The sequence below is a fragment of the Dermacentor silvarum genome, chromosome 4 (assembly GCF_013339745.2).
Source record: "Dermacentor silvarum isolate Dsil-2018 chromosome 4, BIME_Dsil_1.4, whole genome shotgun sequence".
Taxonomy (NCBI): Eukaryota; Metazoa; Arthropoda; class Arachnida; order Ixodida; family Ixodidae; genus Dermacentor; species Dermacentor silvarum.
In genome coordinates, this window is record NC_051157.2 from 189,271,750 (window position 1) to 189,291,443 (window position 19,694).

At 48.7% G+C, this 19,694-nt stretch overlaps 1 protein-coding gene across 1 annotated transcript in view; it reads right to left on the reverse strand.

The window, feature by feature from the left end:
• Window positions 1-2,749: 2,749 nt before the first annotated feature.
• Window positions 2,750-19,694, reverse strand: part of LOC125945086 (uncharacterized) — a 43,842-nt gene continuing 26,897 nt past the window's right edge. The window contains exons 3-5 of the mRNA XM_049666657.1: window positions 14,351-14,795; window positions 5,739-6,557; window positions 2,750-3,077 (exon numbers count right to left, since the gene is read on the reverse strand). Coding sequence (XP_049522614.1) covers window positions 2,750-3,077; window positions 5,739-6,557; window positions 14,351-14,795 — 1,592 coding nt within the window. The remainder of the gene's footprint in view (window positions 3,078-5,738; window positions 6,558-14,350; window positions 14,796-19,694) is intronic.

Genomic DNA, 19,694 nt, shown 5'->3' on the forward strand with positions numbered 1-19,694 from the left:
AAATGCTTCGACATACACTTTCGACTCTACTCAATAACCTCGCCTTACGAGAAATAGACCTTCTGTCCATATGCAGCCTGCACAACTACTTTACGTCAAACTAATCCTTGTTAAACTAATCCTTGTTGTTTAATGAGTTTGTTTCATATGCAATACTGTATGACCTTTCCCCCCTTTATTTGCTTTAGTTTATGTTGCACTGAATATAGTGCCATGTTATGTTTTTTCCCTATTTTTTCCCCCTGTTTTCGTATAATACGACATTCTTTATGTAATCTATAACGCTCATGTATAAATTCAATATCTCCTTGTTAATGCAGACTACTTGTTTTTCTAATTGTTAAAGTGTATTACTACCTGTCTCGTATACACATTTATTTATTTATTTATTTATTTATTTTTTGACACCATCCGATCTATTTACTCACATGTGAGCGCCCGACGCCCTCTGTTGCCTTTGTTGGGTTTTTGGGCTGGTCAAGTTGCCTGCGCGCAACTTTTTATCCAGAACCCCACCATGTAATTCTTTTCATGGGAAATAAATTATTATTATTATTATTATTATTATTATTATTATTATTATTATTATTATTATTATTATTATTATTATTATTATTATTATGTCTCGTTCACTTGGTATATACCAAAATTGGCATGGAAGGGTACGAATGTATGACACATGACTGATAGGTCACGACATCAATAACGTCACACGGTCGTCAGTTACGTCACGCATTGGATATGCGGGAATTTTTACCTTCATAGATCTGGTTTATTCATAACTGACCTCTGCTCCTTTTGTACGATTAACCAGAAACTATTGACAATTTCTTTCTTTCTTGCCGCCGCTTCTCCTCCCTCCGCAGAATGTTCCCGATATTTCCAACTAGTAATCTGGGTTTAGCACTAACACTAAACATTGTCTTTTGGGGCTTGTCAATCAGGAACAAGCTATGGTTCGATGATTGCCGCTGTTCACAAGTTCATTGAAGCATTCGGAAGGTTGCGCTGCTTGGGTACTGACCGTGGGACATTTTTTTAGTTGCCTAGCTTATTTTTATTTTTAATTGATTTAGTTTATGTATAGGCCCTCTCAAAATCTGTTATCAGTTACTTGCCACAGGCTTTGTTCTGAATGTTCGTTTTACCCCTTGTGGTATGTTGTAAGGCCAATCCATCCTGTGTGGCCAATACCCGTCGTGGGTACGAGCCATGTTTTGAGGCAACAAATTGAGAACCTTTCCCGCTAGGCAAAAGTCCTTCGTGGGTTACCGCTTAAAGCGATTCCCACTGCACGTGGAATCCCCATAATATCTTCCTTTACCCCTTTATAAGAAAATCGCAAGTTTGCAGAAACTCAACTCAATCTATTAGGAGATGAGTACCCGTGAAAATAGTCGAGAAACAATGGTATCAAGTTTGCGTTTGCCATTTGCGCCTGTTGACGTTTTCGGTTCACGTCAAGCCCAATGCTATCCTGTCGAAGTGCCCCGTACGTGGTAACGAGCGACATGGCATTCAAGCGTACAAACTTCGTACACTTAAGTACGAGTAAGTAGTGCAGTTAAATGGGCTAGTTGGTCGCGCTGGTAAAATGAATCAATAATCCCAAAACAACATTCCAATAAAGAGCCTTGGAACCACATGACGCCACAGATGAAAAAATTGTCCGACCTTCGATGGTGACGCTGAAAGAGACTATCCCCGCAACAAATTTGGCAGGTGGGAGTACCGAGTAATTAGGCGTCCTAGCTTTCATAAGATGCAAATAAGAAATGCCAGCTTTTTGTTAATCTGAAGGAGCATGCACCATAAGGAATATGGTGCGAAGAAATGAAGTCACAGTGCCAGCAGTACTCCATTGGCATCTTTGTCAGCAGATGCACGGGAATCATAGGCAACGAAACACGTCACTGCGACCGCCAGCTCAATATAAACGAACATGGCAGACACGCGTTAGCAGATATCGCCTCTTTTGGAATTAGCAAGGACAAAAATTCCAAGCACATTTCTCCAAGCACTTTGTTCATTTGAGGAGCCCTATCGCGTGTACGAGATCTCAACCAATCCTGCTATCGGCGCATGCGAAACACATATCTCGTACTGCTAGCGCAGTTTTTATTCCCGTCTCATGGTGTCAGCGCTACATGTGACGAAGAACAGGCACCAAGTCACTACGCTAAATGCCGATAAACATCCTCCTGACAGCAAATTTGACTGTGGAGCCAGCGCCACGTCTCGGTTTTGCAAGCTAATATGCGCGGTTCTTGAGTTCATGGTGACATACGCATGCGCAATATTACACAGCGGCCACAACACTGAACACAATATCTCAGCACTCCAGAACCGTCGAACACGGAACAAGAGCAGTGGCGTCATCGGTAAAATGCATAAATTAATAAAGTGATAGGAAACGTATGCATGAAAACGTATGCATATATATTACGTAAAGTAAGAAACGAAATCAAGAAGGCACATTCGTATGCTTAGCTGAATATGTACATCTGGGAAAGAGCGATAGCTAACTGCATGAACTAAGCGCCTCCTAAGACGCACACTCACAGTGAAGGTTCAAAACGAGAAGCACAGAACCGCATGCTGCCTGACACACGTGACAGCGTTGTGGCCATCGAATCGCGAGATATTGTTCTCGCCACGTAGGGTACGTAGGGTGTATAAAGAAGGGTGGCACGAATATACACAACGTTACGACGGGTACAGGACCATTGACAGACAGGTGGTCACCGCGCTACATGAGGCAGCTTCCCCGAATGAAGCCCGGCTTGGTGCGACACTCGAAGGCTCCGGCGAACTCGTCCATGTTGTGCAGCGGCAGGAGGCACCTTTCCCGGGGCGTCAGCGGTCGTGGCGTCTGGTCAGCCGTGCAGTGCACCATGCAGACACGCACGAAGAAGGCCCACTGGGCATCGGGCCAGTGAGTGCTGAACACGTCGTAATCGGGGGACGCGGCGCGGAAGTTCGCGAGCAGCGCGTTGTACGCCAGGCGCACTCCCTGTGCCCGCCTGAAGATCTCCGAGTGCTGCTCGTCTGGGGTGCCAGACACGTTGTGCTTGAAGCTGAAAGGACGAGAGAGAGTGGGCAACATGTTTGTATCGAATGAAGCACTGAGAAGATTGATTTCGATGCAAGGAACAAAGCCCCTGGTGTTCTCGTGTTACAGCCAATTAAGCGGGATATTGTCCAGTTTGAAAGGATAAAGCTGTCTTTTGCAGGGAAGTGCTGGCTCTTTTTTCACTGTAAGGAGATATTCGTTGAATTATTTTAAACGGAGTTGAACATGCTGTTTTGGCCAGTGCTCAGTTTGCTGCCACGGGTACTGTGTTATACGATCCGGGAGGACGTGTTAGTAGTAGGCTGTTATTTGAGCTGATGGATGTGTAGGACAGCGTACACATGGCAACTGGTTTTGTTGGCGTTGCTAGCGTTGGTGGTACGAAAGCTTGCCGTCACACTGCGGCGACTCGCAGTTGTCTGTCGCGCCGGAGTCGTTGTGGGTAAATGTGACGCGTCCTCAGGAAGCGTTCATCGGCGCAAAACGAAAATTACTAAACGACTCATAAGCGCACAAAAAATTGGGCAAGCTGTATCAAGTATAGCGATGAAATGTAGTAGTATAGGGATGAAATATAGTATAGAAATGACGTAGCTAAATACACAAGTTATTTTATTCATGCATTACAAAGACTGCATACCTAACTTATCTTACAGCTGGTGGGGATTCCACGGTCTAATTTTGCAATCGTGCTCACTACCCATTCGTAGTGTACCTGTTTTAACGCGACAGCGTTAAGTACCCCGTGTCGCAAGAAACCCGGCGTCCGTGTCTGCATAAGCGCCATCGTCTGTGGCGGAGAAAATGATCCCGAACCACACCGACTACGCAGGCCCTACGTATGGCGCAGAGGCGTTAGTGAACTAATTGAATTTATCAAAGTAAAATACGTCATGAAAATCGTAAAGCACGACTTAACCACAACCTACAGGCATGATAGCGTCGGATTGTAATTTGAATATACGAGAAAACATAATTCTGTTACGAGGTAACTCAAACACAAAACCCATTTTCCAGCATTTCTACCATTCATACAGCAGCGCTCCCAGGTAGGTTACTTGCAGAAACACCATCCAGATGGCGCTCGCCCCTTCGGCAGCGTAAAACGGCAGCGCGCGCAGAAGCGAAGGTGGGAAAGGAGGAGGAGGAAAAACTTTATTAAAAACACCAGTCAATGAACGTCGGGAGAGAAATCCTTCTCCCCCGTCGCCCCTAGTCGTCGGCCGGAATACCTTGAGACACAGCAGCAGCAAGGGCTTGACCGATGATGCCCTGCTGGACGTTGGGGTCTGGGCTGCGGAGCAAAGCCTCCCAGGATTCTAGAGTGCGCGAGCTATCATGCTTAGACGGACATGTCCACACCATGTGAACCAAATTTGCTGCCTCATCACAGAATTTGCACTTTGAATCGAATACTCTTGGATGCCACTTGCTGTAGAGTACGGGGTTTGGAAAAACCCCCGTCTGTAATTTCCTCCACATAACCTCATCTTTCTTACTGAGTGTTCTGTCCGCTGCCGGGTAAATTTGTCGATTTAGTCTGCAGCGTACTGTGATTTCCTGGTATGCGCGCATATCCTCTCTTCTGTTTATAGTTTCGGCGACTTGGGAGGTTCCGGGGGTCGACCGGTAAGTGAGACCTCGGGCGACCGAATGAGCCTTCTCGTTCCCTCTAAGTCCCTGGTGAGCTGGTGCCCAAACGAGCAGAACAAGCTGTCTGGGTCCCCCGTCCCTGTTTAATATACGGATGGCAGTCTCCGCCACCCTCCCCGATTCGTAATTTCTCACGACGTTTTTGGAGTCGCTGATGACCACATTTGCCCCCCTTTGGCTGACGTCCAAGACTATAGCCACTTCCTCAGCTTCAACCGTCTCGACGCCACTGACTGTGCAGCACGCCATTGGTGTTCGATCTTCTCTAACCGCCACGGCCGCATATGCCGCTTTGCTGTCATATTCTTCAGCGTCCGTATATAGGACGTCCTGTCGACCAGTATACCTAGTTTGTAATGCCTCTGCCCTGTCTTTACGTCTGCCGTCGTGAAAGGCAGGGTTCATGTTTCTGGGTAGTGGAGGTATTTTTATCTTGTCCCTGATCTGTCTGGGGGTGTCTCTTGAGCGCACTTGCTCATGTTTGGGCTCGTAGCTCAATTTATCTAAAATTTTCCTCCCCGTTTTAGATCCAAGTAGCCTTTGATGCTGCGCGGTAAGTGCAGCCTCAATCAGTTCCTCGAGAGTGTTCGATACCCCTAGCCTCATCAGTTTGTCGGTGGACGTGTTCTGGGGGAGTCCGAGCGCGACCTTGACACTTTTCCTAATAATTATTTCGAGTTTGTTCCGTTCTGCTCCACTGAGCTTGAGGTAGGGTGCCACGTACACTATCCTACTGATTACGAAGGCTTGCGCTAGCCTCAGGAGATTCGCCTCCTTCATCCCAGCGTGTCTGTTCGCTATTCGTCTGATGAGACGACACGTATGATTTGAACTGGCTTCTAACCTAGCAAGCGTTTCATAATTCTTCCGGTTTGCCTGAATCCTCAGCCCGAGGACGCGGATACTGTCGACCGCGGGGATCTCTGCGCCGTTGACGTACAGGTGGATGCCAGCCTCGCGCTTTTGGTGAAGCCGTCATTTTCCGGGGGGCATTAGGAACAGTACTTCCGACTTTTCGGCCGAACATCTAAGTCCTTTGGGTTTCAGGTACTCCTCGATGATGTCAATTGCAAGTTGCAGGGAGCTTTCTATTTGCCCATCACTGCCCTTGTTCATCCATAATGTTAAGTCATCCGCGTATATGGTGTGGTTTAGATTCTCAATTTCCCCCAACTGTTCGGGGAGTCTCAACATCGCAATGTTGAAGAGGGTAGGTGATAAAACCGAGCCCTGCGGCGTCCCCACGTTACCCAGTTCAATGTTCTCTATAGATTCTTCCCCTATCTTGAGAGTGGCTTTCCTGTTGGTAAGAAAGTCCTTGATGGAATGGTACACTTTCTCCCCGACATTGAGTGAGTTCAAATTCTCCAAGATAGACACGTGCCTCAGGTTGTCAAATGCATTTGCCACATCTAACCCCACGATCACTTTCGTGTCTCGCGTTTGCTTGTGTATAATTTCATCCTTGAGCTGCAGCATCACGTCGCATGCCGACAGCTTTGGTCGAAAACCGATCATGGTGTCCGGATACAGTCCATTTTCCTCCATGTACCTATTGAGCCGCGTCTGAACGACCTGCTCCATAAGCTTACCCACGCAGGAGGTGAGCGATATAGGCCTGAGGATCTCGAAGCCCAGTTTTTTACCTGGCTTGGGAATGAAAATGAGGTCGGCGACTTTCCACTCCTGCGGTATCGTCCCCTTCTCCCAACACTCCTGCATGTACGTTGCGAGGTTGGCGATTGAGCTGTCGTCTAAGTTACGGAGCATTTTGTTGCTTACTCTGTCCGGCCCTGCCGCTGACTTTGTCCTTAGCAGATTAATCTCTGCTCTGACCTCAGCCAGGGAGATCGGGGTGTCTCATTCTGAATTCTCTCCCCCTCCGTAGGCCAGGAGGGGTTCAAGTCTGGCGGGATTGATGTACCTATTCCTAACTTCTTCTAAGAGTTATTTCTTAGTGCCATCAAATTGATGCGCCATTCTTTCCAGCTGTTGTGTGGACGCTGACTTTGTGCTATCCGGATCTAAGAGGTGGCGAAGAAGTCGCCACGTTCCCGCGGTACTCATATTCCTCTCCATCTGATCACAGACGTTCCCCCAATTTTGATTCGTGAGCGTGATTGCGTGCTCTTCAATTTCCTTGTTTAAAGCCGCTATCTGTTTCCTGATATTTCGAGCCCATCTCTTCTGTTGAAGTCGGTCCTCAAGCCTTTTCTTTTTCCTCCAGAGATTAACTAATCTCCTGTCTAGCGCTTTGTTGTCCCCCTCAATTTCCACCGCTTCGGTGGCTTCTTTCACAGTGCGCACTACGCCATCGCTCCACTCCGCAATATCAGAGATGGGAGCCGGGTCGTCCCTGAGTGCCCTGAAAAAGTCCCAATTTACGGCCTCTACCCTCCGTTTCCGGGGGGTTGCTGGGCCTCCTTCTACCACCACTTCTATGATTTTGTGATCGCTGCCCAAGTCCTCCTTTGTATTGCACCACGTGGCTCTAGTGCCGCTCCCCGTCAAAGTGAGGTCGGGTGTCGTGTCACACGCGACACTAGTTCCCTTCCTCGTAGGCTGCATCGGGTCGCTTATTAAATCCAGATTATGAGTTTGCATGTCGTCCCACAATTTCGTGCCCTTGACCGAAGTCTGCTTATATCCCCATGCCGTGTGGTGAGCATTAAAGTCCCCCACAATCAACAGCGGGTTGTTCTTAATCATACGTCGCGTCGTCGCGAAGAGATCCCCGAAGTCGCATTTTCTTTGTCTGGGAGAGCTGTAGACATTTAATACAAACAAGCTACCGTCTCTCTTTCTTCGCGGTATCAGTTCTACGAGAACGTAAAAAGACAGCTGCAGTTGCCGGGAAGCCTGACAAGTATTCAGGGATCTTTGAATGCTATCGCGTTCCACTCTTAACGGCGAATCTTAGGGGCATTCCAAATTTTGTTTTCCAAAGAATGTTTGGGCATAATAGGGTAGGAAGATAACCCCCTTCTGGTGGCGCCCGATACTCCCTGCACCGCTCGACAGAGAGAAATGCTGGTTCACAGAGATAAAGAATAGCCTGCTGTCCGCACCGTAAATGTCTAACGCGCAGCTGACCCCTCACGTCGGTCAGCATAGGGGGGGGGGGGGAGAGAAGAAACGGAGAGATTACAGGGAAAGAAGGAAGAGAGATCTCGGAGCTGACAGCCCTGCTGGCATAAGATGCTCTGCGAACACTAGACGCGCTCAGTAGAGATGCGGAAAGCAACAAGTCCTGCTGCACCTGCCTCCTTGCCGTCTGTGTATCCTGCTACCTCGTGAACATTAGGCACACCGGCAATCCTGAAAGGTCTGTGAACCTGGCGAGGCTACAATGCGTCTCATCTTGTACGCAGGTGGGTACATGCGGCCAGAGGAGGCATTCCATGCTGTCGACGGAAAGACCAAGCCCGCCGCCCTCACAGATGGTTCGTGCTCCTGCGCTTGCCTCCAACTCCTCTGCTTGCGCTCTCTAATAGAGACGGACACGTTACACCGTGGTCAGAGGTGCTGGATATCCTTCTGTCTAACTACCAGGGTCTGTTCACGCCATTTCCGAAGATTACGTGTAGAATTAACGCAGGCGTGCCATACACGAGGAAGCTTGAACTTCCTGCGAAAGCTTGTGCTCTTGTTGGCCTTCTAACTCCTGATAAGCACTAATTTGAGTTGATGAATTATACCTACTGTAGCATAGTGAGCTCTCTCAAACGCAAGCAATCATGCACGGATGGAGAAACGTACAGCCAAGCTAATCAAGGCTTTCTGGACGCAGAGCGCTACGCTAAATTTCGCTCCGATTGTGTGATGCGCGGCGCGATATACGCATGATTGAGTAATGCATCCTTTCCTCTACACAACGATATGAAAATAAAGCGCATCTCGTTTATTCGATAGCTTATATGCGCAACTTATGATACAACTGGCGGGGGTCGCCCTATCTAATCTTGCAATCGTGCTCATGGTGAGTGCTCATAATTCGTAGTGGGCCTGCCGCTGTCACACGTGGCGGGCGCGAGTCCGCTTCCCTCGTTCTTTCCGTTTGTGGGGTCTCACTCGGGCTCTTGCGACAAAGGAACGACAACACAGTAGTGTAAACAATCAAAAGGGCATTTATTGCGCCTTTCATACACTAATGCACACTAGCCGAATTTCTATGCATAGATCATTTACATGGGCGCGCGACAAATCAAGGAAGTCCGACTCACCGCGACCGGGTACCGAGCGAATATGTTCGCCCCATGCTATATGACACCATCGCCTAGTCGTTCACATGTACAGTCGCAATCTATTTGAGGGTGAACACGGGAACGCGTGGCCTTCTTAGCTCGCAGCGCGGTTCAGCGGCGGCAACGAGAAGCATTGCTCATGCGCAGTGCGTCCGGCGTGCGCAAATTCTCCCGACGCGCGCATTGCGTCACGCAAGCAAGTGCGTGTCGTCTGCTGCGCGCGTACCGCAATAAGGTAGCCGTACGGTTCGGGATTGGTGACGATGTTGAACTTTCCATTACGCTCCCCACGATGCATCAATAAACTTGAAAATCTATGTAATGTTTTGTGGGCGTTCTCAAGATCATTGTTGATCTGTAGCCAGGCCACACATGCTCATGACACTTGTGGGCGTACTTAAAAAGCGGCTGCCGTCTTTGAGGAGCGTATATATATTCTTGCACATTACCACATCTGTCAGAGCAGAAACTGAATTTCAGCATGGCCCGCGTTCCCGAAGAAGAGAGGTGGAAAATCGTACAATATTCGCTCAAGGGATATTCACAGCGCTCCATCGGTGCTCTCGTGCACAGGCCGCTAAAGACTGTCAACAGGATTATTCAGGCATTCAGCAAGGAAGGCCGACTCTGTGATGCCCCACACAGGCGTCGACCAAAGGCAACGACGGAGGAAGAAGACGCGCTTATGTTATCTGCTGTCGTCGAGAACCCGTTCCAGTCCGCGAGGCAAGTGCGGGAGCAGCTAGATGTGGACGCTTCCCTTGCTACGGTCCGGCGACGCCTCCGAAGTGCTGGACTGCGAAATTCTATAGCTGCACGAAAGCCAGTCGTCACTGCTTCGAGCAAGAAGTCACGTCTCCAGTTTGCCGAAGCACACGCCTCATGGATGGCAGATGACTGGGGCCGAGTGATCTTCTCGGATGAGTCGACTTTTACAACTCGCCAAGACCAACCGATGCGAGTTTGGCGAACCAGAGGCACACGGTAAGAAACTTTTCTTAATGCACGTTTGATTTTGCGAAGGATGGTCAAAAATACGATTTCAATGCAGTTACGAGCCAGCCAATGTGCAGGGAGCCGAAGCACACGCCTCATGGATGGCAGATGACTGGGGCCGAGTGATCTTCTCAGGGAGTCAGCCAATGTGCAGGGAGTCGCCGCGAGTGGCCGAAACTGCGTGAACGTGTGGGGCGCGGTGTCAAGGCATGGTCTCGGACCTCTGCATCGCATAGAAGGTGCCCTTACATCGCAGCGATACTGCACATAAATTTTCGACAATATGTTGCTGCCCTACGCCCACAGCGTCTTTCCCGATGCCGACTTGTTTCCATGACCGGCGCCAAGTCATGTTTCAACATGACTTGGCGCCGGTTCACACGGCGCGAAGTTGTCGAGGAACATATAGAAAATCGCAGAATCAGCATGCTTTCCTGGCCGGCCAAAGGCGCTGACATGAACATCTGCAAAAATATATGGGGGTGCATCAAAGCAGCCATGGTGCAAAACCTGTCCGCCCGACGACTGGGGACGAGCTGTGGGCAGCCGTTCGACAAGAATGGGAGGACCTTCGAGCGCATCATGACTTTGTGCCAGCGCTGTACGCGTCACTGCCCTCTAGGATGGCAGCAGTCGTTTCCGCAAAGGGTTGTATGACAAAATACTAACATCATCAAAGAGAAAATTATTCCTGCTTACCAGTACTACTTCTAAACGGATCAATCTTTTGTTGAACTTGCACCAAATAAAAGTTCAAATGTTTGTGTTCCCTGGCCTGTCCGTTGTACGATAAGAACACAGCAGAAGGAAAACTCAGCAAAGTGAAAAGTTGAAGTAATTACAATAATGCCAAGCATAAGAAGCACAACGTTCTGAATTAAAAGAATCAAAATCGTGGTTTCTGTCATAATGTGGTTTCTATTGAGGGGAAAAACTGCTAGCAGACGACACACGTGCGCTACGATGACGTAATGCGCACGAAAGGAGCCTACCCTCCCCGAGTGTGCGCGCAGATATTGTGGCTGCCGTCTGAGGGCGCAGGTGATATAGAAAGCCACGCGCTCCCGTCTTCACCCTCAAAAAGATTGCGACTGTACGGCCACGCGAACGGTGGCATGTTGGAACGATCCGTGTTCGTCCATACCGGTGCCCTGCTCCTAGCCTCGCGAGACGGTCTCGCGAAGCGTGGATCGGCGCACGCGCGGAACGTCCGCATCGCTCACTGCCCCCAACCCGAAGAGCTTCGCCTTCGACCTTTTTCTCCCAAGGCACCCCGCCGTTCGGTGGCGTTAGCATCGCGACACTCGCGCTATCTCTCGCAATGCGCCGCAACCACTACGACCGCCGCCGGCGCTTAGCCATGCGGAGAAGCCGGACTACAGGAGACGCGAGCTATGCGGGGGAAACAACATCAGGGGACGCGTGAGAGTCGCGCATCCCCACACGTTGGAGTCTCGGATCACGTCATTTCACGCCATTTCTTTACCCTACGTGTAGAACACGGAGGCGCCATAACTGAGCAAGCGTGAAAAAATTCACCGACGGTTGCGAACATCACTAATGTAAAATTTTAGCGCAGCTACATACGTGTTCTTATTTAGCGATGTGTTGAGGCAAAAAATTTGAAAGAGACATGTAGCAGAGTCGGCAATCATCGAAAATCTTATTTGCGGGTTAAGCGCGTCGGCTTTTATGCATGACTCGTCCAAGGTTCCACTGTAATCGCTGGTGATGCTTGGCTTCCAGAAATTACTACACAATTCGCGGCGAGCATAAAATCAGATTACAAAACAATCGCAAACCATGACAATCCAAACAAGCGCGAACGAAACCAAAACAAGCAAACCAAACAAGCCCAAGCGAGATCTGACGTGGGCAGACGATTGTACGAAACGAGCGGTCCGGCTGAGACGAGATAACGAGTACGCAACGAGAGGTCGGGCGGGTCCGCATGAAACCAGTTTCCCGGGCGCACGTCACTGAAGGAGCTGCTCTCATTGGTTTCCGCCATTCGCGTTTCACTCTTTGGTCTTTCGCTGTTGTGCTCGTTCGCTCGGTTACGCCGTCGCTGACTCTCGTCCCAGAAACGGGCCATTAAGAGCTGCGCTCTAATCATCATCATCATCATCAGCAGCAGCAGCAGCAGCAGCAGCAGCAGCAGCAGCAGCAGCAGCAGCAGCAGCAGCAGCAGCAGCCTATATTTTATGTCCACTGCAGGACGAAGGCCTCTCCCTGCGATCTCCAATTACCCCTGTCTTGCGCTAGCGTATTCCAACTTGCGCCTGCAAATTTCCTAACTTTATCAACCCATCTGGTTTTCTGCCGACCTCGACTGCGCTTCCCTTCTCTTGGTATCCATTCTGTAACCCTAATGGTCCACCGGTTATCCATCCTACGCATTACATGGCCTGCCCAGCTCCATTTCTTGCGCTTAATATCAACTAGAATATCGGCTATCCCCGTTTGTTCTCTGATCCACACCGCTCTCTTCCTGTCTCTTAACGTTAGACCTAAGATTTTTCGTTCCATTGCTCTTTGTGCGGTCCTTAACTTGTTCTCGAGCTTCTTTGTTAACCTCCAAGTTTCTGCCCCATATGTTAGCACCGGTAGAATGCAATGATTGTAAACTTTTCTTTTCAGCGACAGTGGTAAGCTCCCAGTCAGGATTTGGCAATGCCTGCCGTATGCACTCCAACCCAATTTTATTCTTCTGTAAATTTCTTTCTCGTGATCAGGGTCTCCTGTGAGTAATTGACCTAGATAAACGTACTCCTTTACAGACTCTAGAGGCTGACTGGCGATCCTGAATTCTTGTTCCCTTGCCAGGCTATTGAACATTATCTTTGTCTTCTGCATATTCATCTTCAACCCAAGTCTTACACTTTCTCGATTCTTCTTCTTTCTGGGGTTTTATGTGCCAAAACCAGTTCTGATTATGAGGCACGCCGTAGTGGAGGGCTCCAGATTAATTTTGACCACCTGGGGTTCTTTAACGTGCACTACAACGCAAGCACACCGGCGTTTCTGCATTTCGCCTCCATCGAAATGCGGCCGCCGCGGCCGGGATTCGATCCCGCGATCTCGTGCTCAGCAGCGCAACGCCTTAGCTGACTGAGCCACCCCGTCGGTTCACTTTCTCGATTAAGGTCCGCAATCATTTACTGTAATTTGTCTCCATTGTTGCTGAATAGGACAATGTCATCTGCAAACCGAAGGTTGCTGAGATATTCGCCGTTTATCCTCACTCCTAAGCCTTCCCAGTCTAAGAGGTTGAATACTTCTTCTAAGCATGCAGTGAATAGCATTGGAGAGATTGTGTCTCCTTGCCTGACCCCTTTCTTGATAGGTAACTTTCTACTTTTCTTGTGGAGAACCAAGGTTGCTGTGCACTCCTTTTAGATATTTGCCAATATATTCACATATGCATCCTGTACTCCTCGGTTACGTAATGCCTCTATGACTGCTGGTATCTCTACTGAATCAAATGCCTTTTCATAATCTATGAAAGCCATATAGAGAGGTTGATTGTACTCCGCAGATTTCTCGATTACCTGATTGATGACATGGATATGATCCATCATAGAATATCCCTTCCTGAAGCCAGCTTGTTCTCTTGGTTGGCTGAAGTGTTGCCCTGATTCTATTGGAAATTATCTTGGTGAATGTTTTATACTATACTGAAAGCAAGCTAATGGGTCTATAATTCTTCAATTCTTTAACGTTCTAATATTTACACATAATTGCACACTTGTATGCCTTATAGCTCCTGGTGCAGCCAGGTTTGAGTTTGATGGATTATACCTACTATGGCTGAGTGTACTCTCTCAAATGCGGCCATTGCCGCTCGGATCAACAAACGTACTGCCCAGCGATACAAGCCTCTGAACGCCGAGCGGGATGCTAAATTGAGCTCCTATTGCGTCATGCGTGGCGCGAGAACGGCGCCACCTGTGCACGCCACGTGTGCATGATTAAGCGATTGCTTATGTCTTCTACATAATGATGTCAACGTAAGGCGCGTGGGAAGTAGGGTTGCAAAGATATAAGCGAAAATAGTATAACGTTTTCGTTAAATGCGGTTCTAGCAAGAGCCTTCTTCTGACCGATTTTAAAGTCGTTTTACGTCAACATTTATACTCACTTCACGCAGCGAGCCATCTCTGCGTTGTAGGGTCTCGATGCCGTACATTTCGCTACTTGCAGCGCCCGCTAAGGTGGCGCGGGTTCAAAAGATGGATTATGCCAACGCTTAAAGTAGCATACTGTGTTCGTAGGTTTTTTCCGCGCGCAACGTGCCATCTGCCAGCAAGGTGTATGTCATATTTACGGTGTTAGGTTCGCCTACTTCTTCGCAGGTGTGCAATGCCGAAGAGGCCGGACTTACCCGAGGCTCGAGTGCAAGTCCAGAAGGCAGTAGAGCCTGTCCAGGTAGCTGTCATCGGTACCCTTCCTTCTTTGGCGTCCTCTGGCGAAATCCTCCCTGCTCTCCAGGGCCACAGGGCCAACACGGGAAGCGCCCCGGCCTCGGGTCACGATCCTCGCGAGTTCCCAGGACAGCAGGGCGCCCAGGGTGCCGTAGTTGATGTACTCCGGCATGTACTCGTCGACCGAGGAGGAAATGTACGCGTACGGCTCCATCTGGTATATGCCCGGCACGATTACGGTGCGGACGGCCGGCACGTAGCGCAATTTGCCCGTGTGGCCCAGTCGCCAGAGCAGCGTCTGCAGCCGCGACGGCGGATGCGAGAACAGCACTTGACGGTCGTGTCGCATTGCCCGGAAATAGGTGGCAACGAAATGCTTCATGGCCCACTCCGGGTCGTCGTCAGCTGCAGTTGGGTAGTTGTTAATAAAGCATCACATCAACATGTGCTTTTTTTACAGAGATACGGCTCCGGATATAATCTTTAATTGCGGTTGGGCGTATCTGGTGTCGACGCTGTGAAAGTTATGTTTTTGTCCTCTTGTGAATATGCAATTTCTGAGCAGGTCAGCTAATGTGGATTTCCAAATCCAACTCGCCGATTTCAGCACATTAAATATATATGCTTTCTCCTGCGCTGAAAGAGGCCACATTAGACTTTTGTGTCTCCTAACAATATAGAAAGCACATCCACGCTTTATGCCCACAAATGTAAATTTGAGTACTCCACGGCCATAATACAGTTGCCCATGCCCACTCCGCGTCTTCGACATTTGCAGTTGCGGATAGCTGCTGAACAATCTCAAGAGCTTGTGCTTTCTCCAAGCCTTTACAGTCACACGACGCTAGATACTTGTATTTTATTACAGTTCGATGGCCTCACCAAAAATTATTTGCTGTTTCCCGCTCGAAATGAGGGCACATTATGTAGTGATGACGCACGATATAAAAAGTACAACGAGGCTTTATACCTATTCGTTCCGAATTGAGACATTTAGGCCGAAAACTCAGTAAGAAAGCATTCATTAGCTGAACAAGAAGTGAGTTTGCAGATGGAGAGCGTTATTTTGGCTAGCTACTGCGGCCTATTAGTTTTTCTCTATGTCGCTAGATTTAGCCGGAAATTCCAAGAACAGAAATCGAAAATTCACCGAAAGTTCAGTTTGAAAACATTGAAAAGGAGCTGCCTCCTGGAAATTACGCCATTTTATTCAATGAATAACGTATGCGTCACAGGATCGTTGTGGCACCGCGGATTAGGATAAGCCCATAATCCACTGTGTTAGCACGACGGAACTCTGACAATTTATCTATTTAATGTTTAATGAACTGCCACAAATGTATCCGACCCTGCGCTATCGATAAAATAAAGACATCAAAAGAAATAGGTAGGTATTCGATAAACGAAAATACTTCATGGCCGCAGTCGGCAGCGCACGGCGAACCGGATACGTCACTCAAACAAACGTGAGCGAAATAGTGAATCGCACATATTTTGATTATTTTCTCTTCTGTGCTTCATTTGCGTGCCCGAGCGACAATCACGCGCCCTTTTTAGTGCGGAAGCATTTTTTAGCGAGTACCCCAGCCAAATTTGTCCTTCCCGTGACGCATTATATCTGCAAAATAAATACATAATTGGTCCAGTTAACACATGTAATCGTTATAACAGTATAATAGCAGATGACTGTTAACGATATAAAAAAGTCGCAGTTTCGCCCGAAAGGCGAAGCATCAACTGCGATAGCACATTAGTAGAGAGCTCTACGGAGTAAGGATAGTAGTTTTATCGGCTGTATGAACTAGGACACATTCGCTTACTAACTGAATTAACAAGCATGGTGTCAGCGCGCACAAGCAAACATGAATAGATCTTACTCGACGACCGCAGACAACCGCTGTGAAAACGCTGGCGTGAGCAAGCGCAGCAGCTACAGCAAGCGAATGTTCGTGTGGTCTATCGCTTCAACGGAAACTGAGCGGCGAAAGCACAGCGCATACAAACATAGGAGCCGTGTGCAGATCACTTTCAAGATACGGCGCGCACTAATGCCCGCAGCCTCGCAAAGTATAAGTAGGCAGTTGCTGGCAGAGTAGAAGCCACACCCCTATCTCCCGCGCTACCTTCCCGCTTTCCTCCTTAAGCGTGCGAGATTGCATCGGCAGTTCCCCTTGCACCCGGCCGCAAGATAGGCAGTCGGTGCCGCAGCACAACGTCGCACCACCCCTCCCTCCCTCCATCCTATCCGCCCACGGCCTTTCGCGCGACGGAAGACATCTACGCCGTGCGTTCGCTCTCCGTGAAAGCACGCTTCTCTCTCACACTTTCACTTCGCACATACAGCATACGGCGCGCGGCAACGATTTTATCGCCCTTCGACTTTATACGGAACCTCACGGCGACGGCGGCGGCTACGGCAGAAATCCGCTTTGAGTGTCCATATAATTGCAATAAGGAATACTTCTGACCGGGATTCGAACTATGGACCACAGCATGGCAGGCAGATGTCTGTGTGAGCCACATTACATTCATGGGAGTGAAAGTTAATTTGGCCTCAGTTTACATAACACCCGGTTCAAGTCAAAAGGACATTAAAGGGGCCCTGAACCACCGTTCGGGCTTGGTGAAATAACATAGTCCGCGGGTGGCATACGCTGCTGTGAACATCTCAGCCAAGTTTTGCTGTCATAAGAGTTGCGTGGAGCTCGCAAGCGGAGCGCGAAGTCACCTTTCTCTCAAACGCTCTCGTTCCAACAGAAGCCACGATCACCACTCTTTTCTATGGGCTTTATTTCGTTATAAAGCACATTCCAATTCGCGCCTGCTATTGGTCGCTGCGGTCGGCTACACCGTGGCCGCCGCGGGGTGCCGCCACGAGTCCACTGGCTGAGCGCACTGCGGCTCGCTGAGAACAACAGCGTTTGGCTTACGTTTAACCCGTCGTAGGCACCAAAATAGGAAGTCGTAGCGTCTACGTTAACATCCAGAATGAAATTTGAACTGCGCGCCACGGTAAAACATTTCGAAGGCGGGGCGTTGTGGCTACGCCCCACCTCGCCGTAGCCTTCGCAGTGCAAGGCATTGAAGAAGGAACTGGAGCAGAGCGGAGGCCGTGTCTGCTGAACGCATTGAAGTACTTTTTGCGGCAGAGTATTTTTGAAATAGCCTATTTTCACTTCGAATGTCGTTCTCCGCTTCAGGGCCCCTTTAGAAGGTTTCTCTCCATTTCCTTAGTTTCCTACAGTCCTAGAGTAACGCGTAAGCATTCTTTGGCGAGTACCCCAGTAAAATCTGCCCGTCCCGTGACGCCTGATATTTGCAAAATAAATGCCCAATTGGTCAAGTTAACACATGTAATCGTTATAGTAGCCTAATAGTAGATGGTTGGTAGCGTTAGAAAAAAAATAATTCTGACTGGGATTCGAACCATAGACCACAGCATAGCAGGCAGATGTCTGTGTGAGGCGCATTACATTCATGGGAGTGAAAGTTGCTTTGGCCTCAGTTTACATCACACTCGGTTCAAGGACAATAAAAGGCTTCTCTTCATTTCCTTAGTTTCCTACAGTCCTACAGTAATGCGTAAGCATTCTTTGACGATTACCCCAGCAAAATATGTCCGTCCCGTGACGCCTTATATCTGCAAAATAAATGCACAATTGCTCAAGTTAACACATGTAATCGTTATGGTAGTGTAATAGTAGATGAATTGGTAGCGATAGGTAGACATGTACGAGCTAGCTATATACATAAGTTAACAAAAAGCAAAGTGGCAGCCGAGCCAAAGAATGCTTACGCATTAGTAGACAATTCTCAGAATTTCTGTAGCATTTTTCTAGAAGCAAGAAATCGTTGCCTGTTCTTTTAGGTACGAGTGAATTTGCACGTTCAACGTTTCGAACCTACCTGGAGCCAAATTTTTGATAGCTCCATTTCGAGTAAAGGATAAGTTTCGCGAGATTTCCTCCTGACTCGGCACCGACCAGACGGCCTTTACCGGAGACGACATTTCTCATACGCCGAGCATGCTATCTTGGCACACTGCCAGAAGCGCTGTTGCCCACAGACGCCGGCGCGTCCGGTGCCGAGTCACGCGAAGGCCCGAGAAAGTGATCGCATCCTTGAAACGGATATACTGTTATGAGCCAGAGGAAAAGGATGTAATACTGCGCGAACAGGAAGGGACGTAGACGACGTCTGGGGCCGAGATCAAGAAAATGGTGGATACATAGTAAAGTAGTCCCAGTGTTTGAAGTGTCCGTCAGAATATCGAGGGCCGGTATAACGTCAAAATATTCCAATCGGTTTTCATTCCAAATCGGCCATTAGCCCTCCGTCATAAATCAAAACGGTTCCAGCTCTGCCCTTATGGGCGTGGCGGCCGACCATGTGCGCTACACAGAAGTGTTTTTCGGAGCGTGAAAGATGCCCGCGAATACACGCAGAGTGCCTGGAGCGGCCAGTCGCGCGGCAATTTTGCGTATATTCGTGGGCTTCTTTCACGCTCTGAAAAACAGTTTTATGTAGCACGAATTGAGCAACAGAAAGCTGTATCGGGGAGTTTCTCATGCTGCTCTACAATGTTCTCATAGACACTTTTCATCTAATTATAATAATTTGTAAGTTGAATAATTTATTAAGACTATTTATGTAATTAGGCAGAAAGCAAGAAAATAATCTGAGTATCTCCAAGCGACGGCAAACAACATTACCCTGGTTCTGTCGAGCTACGCAGCATTTACATATCTACACAATCTATATACAATCATATCTATATGCATGTTTGGCCCAAATTAAGTGAAACACCCTGTATAATGCTTTCGCATTAGTAAGAAATATATCCCGCTCGACGAATCGAGCCCGCAACTGTAGCGTGTTAGGCGAGTACCTGTCGCCATGGCAGCAGTTGAGAAGCGGAATACGTGCAACAGTAGAGTTGAAGAGCAACGCCCCCGTCCTGCTGTCACGATATGCCGTCAGTAGTGTGGATGAACTGGGCGACATCAGTGATAGCAACACGGGCTCCTTTTAGAGCACAGCTCTTAGGCGCCCGTTCGTCCGGCGAGTGTCGGCGTCGCTTGTAACCGAGCGGACGAGCACAGCGAAAGATGAGAGCGAACTCGGCGCGCAGCCGGGGATGAAAATTTTCATCGACGATTACGATACTCCCTAATGGGAATTTTTGAGCGCAGCTGTTTATGTGTTTTGAATTCGCGATATGTTGTGGCAAAGCATTTGAGTCTGAACGACAGGGTGCTCTCGGCGGCGACGCTGCGCCTCTGCTCGGGCAGCTCGTTTAGCAGC